Source organism: Ranitomeya variabilis, chromosome 2 (assembly GCF_051348905.1).
Source record: "Ranitomeya variabilis isolate aRanVar5 chromosome 2, aRanVar5.hap1, whole genome shotgun sequence".
NCBI lineage: Eukaryota > Metazoa > Chordata > Amphibia > Anura > Dendrobatidae > Ranitomeya > Ranitomeya variabilis.
In genome coordinates this window covers 307894505-307902782 of record NC_135233.1, presented here as the reverse complement: position 1 = coordinate 307902782, position 8278 = coordinate 307894505, and the positions used below count along the sequence as shown (strand labels likewise).

At 41.5% G+C, this 8278-nt stretch overlaps 1 protein-coding gene across 4 annotated transcripts in view; it reads right to left on the bottom strand.

Moving 5' to 3' along the window:
- Positions 1-2921: 2921 nt before the first annotated feature.
- The window catches only part of RADX (RPA1 related single stranded DNA binding protein, X-linked), a 69915-nt gene continuing 64558 nt past the window's right edge, over positions 2922-8278 (bottom strand). For 3 of the 4 annotated variants that reach the window (XM_077285208.1, XM_077285209.1, XM_077285210.1), the window contains exon 14: positions 2922-4645. In XM_077285208.1, the coding sequence (XP_077141323.1) occupies positions 4509-4645 (137 nt within the window). In that variant the 3' untranslated portion in view covers positions 2922-4508. The remainder of the gene's footprint in view (positions 4646-8278) is intronic. The other variant, XM_077285206.1, reaches the window with a different exon arrangement.

Below are 8278 nucleotides of genomic sequence, written 5' to 3'. Positions count from 1 at the left end.
ACTGTGTGCAGAATTATTAGGCAAGTTGTATTTTGATCACATGATACTTTTTATACATGTTGTCCTACTCCAAGCTGTTCAGGCTTGAGGGTATGTGCACACGTTGCGGATTTTGCTGCGGATCCGCAGCGGTTTTGAAGCTGCGGATCTGCAGCTATTTTTCATGAGTTTGCAGTACCATGTAACCTATGGAAAACAAAATCTGCAGTGCACATGCTGCGGAAAAAAACGCGTGGAAACGTAGTGTTTATTCTGCAGCATGTTCATTCTTTGTGCGAATACCGCAGAGGTTTACACCTACTCCTCAATAGGAATCCGCAGGTGTAAGGGTATGTGCACACGTAGAATGGTCCACTGCGGATTTTTCCGCAGCGGATTTGATAAATCCGCAGGGCAAAAAACACTGCGTTTTTCCTGCGGATTTATCCCGGATTTGCTGCGGATTTACAGCGGTTTTTGTGCAGATTACACTGCGGTTTTCTATTCTGGAGCAGGTGTAAAACCGCTGCGGATTCCACACAAAGAATTGACATGCTGCGGAATGTAAACCTCTGCGTTTCCACGCAGTTTTTTCCACAGCATGGGCACAGCGTTTTCGGTTTCCCATAGGTTTACATTGTACTGTAAACTCATGTGAAACTGCTGCGGACCTGCAGCAAAATCCGCATCGTGTGCACAGAGCCTAAAACCGCAGTTGGAATCCGCACAAAAACCGCGGCAATTCCGCAGTAAATCTGCAGGTAATAAGCAGTGCGGTTTACCTGCGGATTTACAAAAACAGGTGCGGAAAAATCCGCAGACATCCCACCTACGTGTGCACATACCCTGAGAGCCAACTACCAATTAAGTAAATCAGGTGATTTGCATCTCTGTAATGAGGAGGGGTGTTGTCTAATGACATCAAAACCCTATATAAGCTGTGCTTAATTATTAGGCAACTTCCTTTCCTTTGGCAAAACGGGTCAGAAGAGAGATTTGACGGGCTCTGAAAAGGCCAAAATTGTGAGATGTCTTGCAGAGGGATGCAGCAGTCTTGAAATTGCCAAACTTTTGAAGTGTGATCACCGAACAATCAAGCTTTTCATGGCAAATAGCCAACAGAGTAACAAGAAGCGTGTTGGGAAAAAAAGGTGCAAAATAACTGCCCATGAATTGAGGAAAATCAAGCATGAAGCTGCCAAGATGCCATTTGCCACCAGTTTTGCCATATTTCAGAGCTGCAACGTTACTGGAGTAGCAAAAAGCACAAGGTGTGCGATACTCAGGGACATGGCCACGGTAAGGAAGGCTGAAAAACCACCACCTTTGAACAAGAAACATAAGATAAAACGTCAAGACTGGGCCAAGAAATATCTTAAGACTGACTTTTCAAAGGTTTTATGGACTGAAGAAATGAGAGTGACTCTTGATGGGCCAGATGGATGGGCCAGAGGCTGGATCAGTAAAGGGCAGAGAGCTCCACTCCGACTCAGATGCCAGCAAGGTGGAGGTGGGGTACTGGTATGGGCTGGTATCATCAAAGATGAACTTGTGGGACCTTTTCGGGTTGAGGATGGAGTGAAGCTCAACTCCCAGACCTACTGCCAGTTTCTGGAAGACAACTTGTTCAAGCAGTGGTACAGGAAGAAGTCTGTATCGTTCAAGAAAAACATGATTTTCATGCAGGACAATGCTCCATCACATGCCTCCAACAACTCCACAGCGTGGCTGGCCAGTAAAGGTCTCAAAGAAGAAAAAAATAGTGACATGGCCCCCTTGTTCACCTGATCTGAACCCCATAGAAAACCTGTGGTCCCTCATAAAACGGGAGATCTACAGGGAGGGAAAACAGTCCACCTCTCGGAACAGTGTCTGGGAGGCTGTGGTGGCTGCTGCGCGCAATGTTGGTCGTAAACAGATCAAGCAACTGACAATCTATGGATGGATGGCTGTTGAGTGTCATCATAAAGAAAGGTGGCTATGTTGGCCACTCATTTTTTGGGGTTTTGTTTTTGCATGTCAGAAATGTTTTTTTTATACAACTTGCCTAATAATTTTGCACACAGTGCATATATATATATATATGTATATATATATATATATATATATATATATATATATATATATATATATATATATATATTTTTTTTTTAAGATGGCCAGACACATTGATAGCAGTCAGCCTACTCGCAGTAACATTTGCCTTAGGCTGCCGTCACACTAGCAGTATTTGGTCAGTATTTTACATCAGTATTTGTAAGCCAAAACCAGGAGTGGAACAAATAGAGGAAAAGTATAATAGAAACATATGCACCACTTCTGCATTTATCATCCACTCCTGGTTTTGGCTTACAAATACTGATGTAAAATACTGACCAAATACTGCTAGTGTGACGGCAGCCTCAAAGTGCTGAGATGGCCCCATGAAAGCATAGCTGCCATGTACTTTTTGCTTAATTTCTTGCCAATATGCCATATTTTTCAGACTAGAAGATGCACTTTTTTCCTCCAAAGTTTTGGAGGAAAGTAGGGGGTGCGTCTTCTAGTTCGAATGTACTTTATCTTATAGTCCGGCTGTGGATGGGGAGGGCCAGCAGCAGAGGAGCAAGTCACAGGAGGCAGGAGACGGTGGCTGCACTGCAGCCAACACTGTGTCCGCTGTTAAAGAAAATGAATGTATGCTGCTCCCCATGCCGATAGTCCCACCCACCTCTATGCACTGAAGCCGGCGCCAAGAGGTGGGAGGAACTATGGGCGGGGGAGCAGTGAATATTCATCTTCATTAATAGCAGGCACACTGTTAGCCACAGCCACCAGCTTCCTGCAGCAACTGGGCGATCACGTTTGCCTGTTATTAAGAGAATGAAAATTCACTGCTCCCCACGTCTATAGGAGTGGAAAGCAGTGAATGATCATCCTCTAATAGTGGGCACACAAATGATTACCCAGCTGCTGCAGAAAGCCAGGAGCTGCGGCTAACAGTGTGCCTGCTATTAACAAAAAAAAAAACAAATATTCGCTGCTCCACATGCCCATAGTCCTGGGCCTGGTGAGAGGTGAAAATTCCAGCTGCTTATATCGGCATGTGAGGGTGCATGACAGTAATGTAATGTGCTGTTGCTCTCTGAAATCAGCTGCTGGCATCAGCACAGGATGCAACGCTGCAAGGGAGAAGAGGTAATGTAAGTAGAATGGTTTATTTTTTTGTGTGTGTGGCATAATGGAGGGGCCATGTATACCAGGATGGGGATGAAGGGACCATGAATACCAGAATGAGGATGAGGGGGACACGTATACCAAGAGGAGGATGGGGGGCCATATATACCAGTCAGGAATGGGGGGCCCATGTATACCAGGATAGGGATGAAGGGACCATGAATACCAGGATGAGGGGTCCATGTATACCAAGAGGAAGGGGAGCCAGGTATACCAGTCAGGAATGGGGGGCCATGTATACCAGGATGGGGATGAAGAGACCACGAATACCAGGATGAGGGGGCCACGTATACCAGGATGGGGGGAGGGCATGTATACCAAGAGGAGGAAGGGGGGCCAGGTATACCAGTCAGGAATGCGAGGCCAGGTATACCTGGATGGGGGGGCTATATATACCAGTTAGGAATGGGGGGCCATGTATACCGGGATGGGGGATATTCGTACAGAATTGGGGTACATTAAAGGGAACCTGTCACCTGAATTTGGCGGGACCAATATTGCCTTGCGCTGGCGTGTACTCCGGAGAACAGAGAATGAACTTCAATCCAATATTGCGGCCAGCATGCAGCCAGCGGGTAAGGAAAGGGTGAATCAAACACCCGAAAACCCCGCCCCTATGGCTGAAAATTGTTCCTTCCAAATTCAGGTGACAGGTTCCCTATAATGCAGTCAGCAGCAGATACCCACCACTACCCTCATTACTGTGCATCATGACCACATGTTTTGCCATTTTCCTCCTCTAAAACCTAGGTGCATCTTATGGTCCAGTGCCTCTTATAGTCTGAAAAATACAGTACCTAATATATCTGCTGGGAAGCACAGAGTGAAAGTTTTCTTTTTTGTGGTTTTCTTAGTATGTGCTTATATTACTATGAGTAGTACTGACTATTTCCTCATTAGGCTAAAGGGAACTACATGATTAGAAAATGTACATTTCTTTCAAAAGATCATACAGTGGAGGAAATTCTGTGGTTGAAAGGGTTTTCTTCACTGCGCTGGAGAAATGGGAAGCTTTATGAACAGCACAGTGAATTGTCAGCGCCACCTGAAAGAATGGTTAGAGGGTGTTTGGTCCTATCCTGACATCACAAAGCATGGTTCTGTGTACTAAAAAGGAACACAGCCTAAAAATGTTAAAATATAACCAAGAAACAGAAAATGTAAATAAAAATACTATATTGTCACATTAAATCATAATCTTAAATAGTTTAAAAATACATTACAGTAAAAATATCATTTATCATGACTTCAAAATATATAATAAATGACAAAGTGCATCAGAAAACAGACTGATTATTGAGGAGTTGTACAATTTAATCAGTACTGTCGATGGATGGATAGTATAGTCTGTTTAAGCAAATTTCCACTCTGCTTTCTCCAAGGTGACATACGTCCAAGATGCAGATGACATGCAGTCTGCTCCGTGTCCTTGCATATTCCACAAGCTCACCTGAAATTGAACAAACATGTAGTATAATAAAACTGTCAAGGATAAAAAAAAAAAAAAGCAATTAAAAGAATAATCTCAAGTTCTTAAATTGCTTTAAATAAACAGCATGGAAATAAGGACATTTGCAAATGACTTTCTATTTCTATCTGCAATCATTCTCCTGCAAGGAGAGCTTTTACCTTTCATAGTATATAGTTTCCATGGAGCTCAGCCAACTAGTGCCAAGGAGATGGGTTAACTCCTAACATATCAGCAACCTCTCTCCAGACCATTTATTTTTAAGGAGAAGATAGCTACTTACCTTCCTCAAGCTCCCTCTCAGGTTCTGACAAGCTGTTATTTTAGATCCACATGGAAAAAGATAGAACCGGAGAATAGAAGCCGCGCAGACCACAATAAAGGTAACAGAGATGCCCTGATGAAGTGGCCTGTTTGCCACGAAACGCGTAGGCTAATAAACAGAGTGTGTGTGTAACTCTGTTACCTTTATTGTGGTCTGCGCGGCTTCTATTCTCCGGTTCTATCTTTTTCCATGTGGATCCATGCTGTTTGCCGGGAGCCTGCTGCGACCATACGTGCTTATCCAAGGGAGTTGTGACCTATCACAACTAGACCAGGTGAGTCTGTTTTGTGGGGGTCCAGGTGATTGCGATACCTGAAGGTATTACTCTATGTGCGCTTCTTTTTCTTGTTTTTAAAGCTGTTATTTTAATAAATCTTGCAAAATCATCTGCCTCCGATTGGCAGCTTTCACACTTTCTGCCCTGGCTGCGCGTTTGTTCACAATCACAGTTATTTCTATATGCAAATATAGTTATAGAAGTGTAGACTCCAGAACCAACCAGAGAGAGCTGAATGTGTTACAGCAGAACTTGTGCAGAGCGTTATACAACCCCTGGCAAAAATTATATCACCAGCCTCTGAGGATGTTCATTCACTTGTTAATTATGTAGAAAAAAGCAGATCACAGACATGGCACAAAACTAAAGTCATTTCAAATGGCAACTTTCTGGCTTTAAGAAACACTAAAAGAAATCAAGAACAAAAATGTGGTAGTCAGTAATGGTTACTTTTTTTAACCAATCATAGGGGAAAAATTATGGAATCATGAAAAACAAACAAAAAAACACTCCAAACACATCACTAGTATTTTGTTGCACCACCTCTGGCTTTTATAACAGCTTGCAGTCTCTGAGGCATGGACTTAATGAGAGTCAAACAGTACTCTTCATCAATCTGGCTTCAACTTTCTCTGATTGCTGTTGCCAGATCAGCTTTGCAGGTTGGAGCCTTGTCATGGACCATTTTCTTCAACTTCCACCAAAGATTTTCAACTGGATTGAGATCCGGACTATTTGCAGGCCATGACATTGACCTTATGTGTCTTTTTTCAAGGAATGTTTGCACAGTTTTTGCTCTATGGCAGGATGAATTATCTTGAAAAATGATTTCATCATCCCCAAACATCCTTTCAATTGATGGGATAAGAAAAGAGTCCAAAATATCAACATAAACTTGTGCATTTATTGAAGATGTAATGACAGCCATCTCCCCAGTGCCTTTACCTGACATGAAGCCCCATATCATCAATGACTGTGGAAATTTTGCATGTTCTCTTCAGGCAGTCATCTTTATAAATCTCATTGGAATGGAACCAAACAAAAGTTCCAGCATCATCACCTTGCCCAATGCAGATTCACGATTCATCACTGAATATGACTTTCATCCAGTCATCCACAGTCCACGACTGCTTTTCCTTAGCCCATTGTAACCTTTTTTTTTCTGTTTAGGTGTTAATGATGGCTTTCGATTAGCTTTTCTGTATGTAAACCCCATTTCCTTTAGGCTGTTTCTTACAGTTCGGTCACAGACGTTGACTCCAGTTTCCACCCATTCGTTCCTCATTTGGTTTGTTGTGCATTTCCTGTTTTGGAGACATATTACTTTAAGTTTATGGTCTTGACACTTTGATATCATCCTTGGTCTACCAGTATGTTTGCCTTTAACAACCTTCCCATGTTGTTTGTATTTGGTCCAGATGTTAGACACAGCTGACTGTGAACAACCAACATCTTTTGCAACATTGCGTGATGATTTACCCTCTTTTAAGAGTTTGATAATCCTCTCCTATGTTTCAATTGACATCTCTCTTGTTGGAGTCATGATTCATGTCAGTCCAATTGGTGCAACAGCTCTCCAAGGTGTGATCACTCCTTTTTAGATGCAGACTAAAGATCAGATCTAATTTGATACAGGTGTTCGTTTTGGGAATGAAAATTTTCAGGGTGATTCCATAATTCTTTCCCTCAGAATTGAGTGACTCCATAAATTTCCTCTATGCTTGGTTAAAAAAAGTAACCATTACTGACTACCACATTTTTTTGTTCTTGATTTCTTTTAGTGTTTCTTAAAGCCAGAAAGTTGCCATTTGAAATGACTTTAATTTTGTGCCATGTCTGTGATCTGCTTTTTTTCTACAAAATTAAACAACTGAATGAACATCCTCCAAGGCCGGTGATTCCATAATTTTTGCCAGGGGTTGTAGTTCTACTATTCACCAGAACTGTCACTCAAGGAGGAGAGCCTGCCCTGCCAGAAAACTGGAAGCGAAGAAGCTGCATAGATCTGAGCTGCTGAGCTGCTCAAGATACAACTTGAGAATACCTTATTGCAAATATGCATTTACAAAAATATAATTACTTTAACCCTAGAATGCGTACGAGTAGAAATGTAGCTGCAGCTAGTTCTAGATTTATATACCTTTGTGTGTTTTCATATCTTTGAAATTTGGAAAAAAAAAAGTTTATTTTGGTGTTTTCTGCAAAAAATTATAATTAAAATGTTGTGCATTATTCCTATCTTATAATGCAATCTTGAAATAAACTTGTAAAAGTTATTTATGTGAGTTTCTCCATGATTTGCACGGGGACCTAAAAGGTCCCCCGTTACGTAAAAGTGTAGATTTGTGACGTCACGCATTCTAGGGTTAAACAGCATACGCACTTCTAATAGACAGCATACGTACTTCTAATATTGATACCTCACCATAAAGATAGGGCATCAATTTCAAAAGACAACTTCAGCACTTTTTTTTATTTATTATTCCCTATTCATTAGGTATCAGTAACGAATCCCCAGTGTATGCTCTTAAATGATTACAGGTCATTGTCTTCTGCAGTTTCCAGAACTGCGCCGAACCTCCACTACTGAACCAGACTGTTCTGATGAAGGTCCCAGTGGTGGACTGAAAACATTCAACAAATTTATTGTCTGGATGCATAATAAAATGAACACAGTTTTTTTTTCAATTTTGAGTGCCAAGTTTTTCTGAACATTTGATACGATGGGCTGGATACCCTACTTGAGCACCAACAGCTGATTAATACAGAGTGCTGTGTTTTTTCATATGGTATACTTTCATAAAAATCATAGAACCTGTATGCACAAAAGTTCTTAACTTTATGCTGAACTAGTAACTGCTCAAGTCACCTGGAAGATAAGTGCCTCAATATAGAAAAAATAGAAAGGTATAATTTGTAGTTGGAAATATATGTGCATGCATGGAATCCTCGTCCATTAAAGGTAATCATAAAGAAAAATGATGCACTGAAAACAGCATTAATATTCATCAAA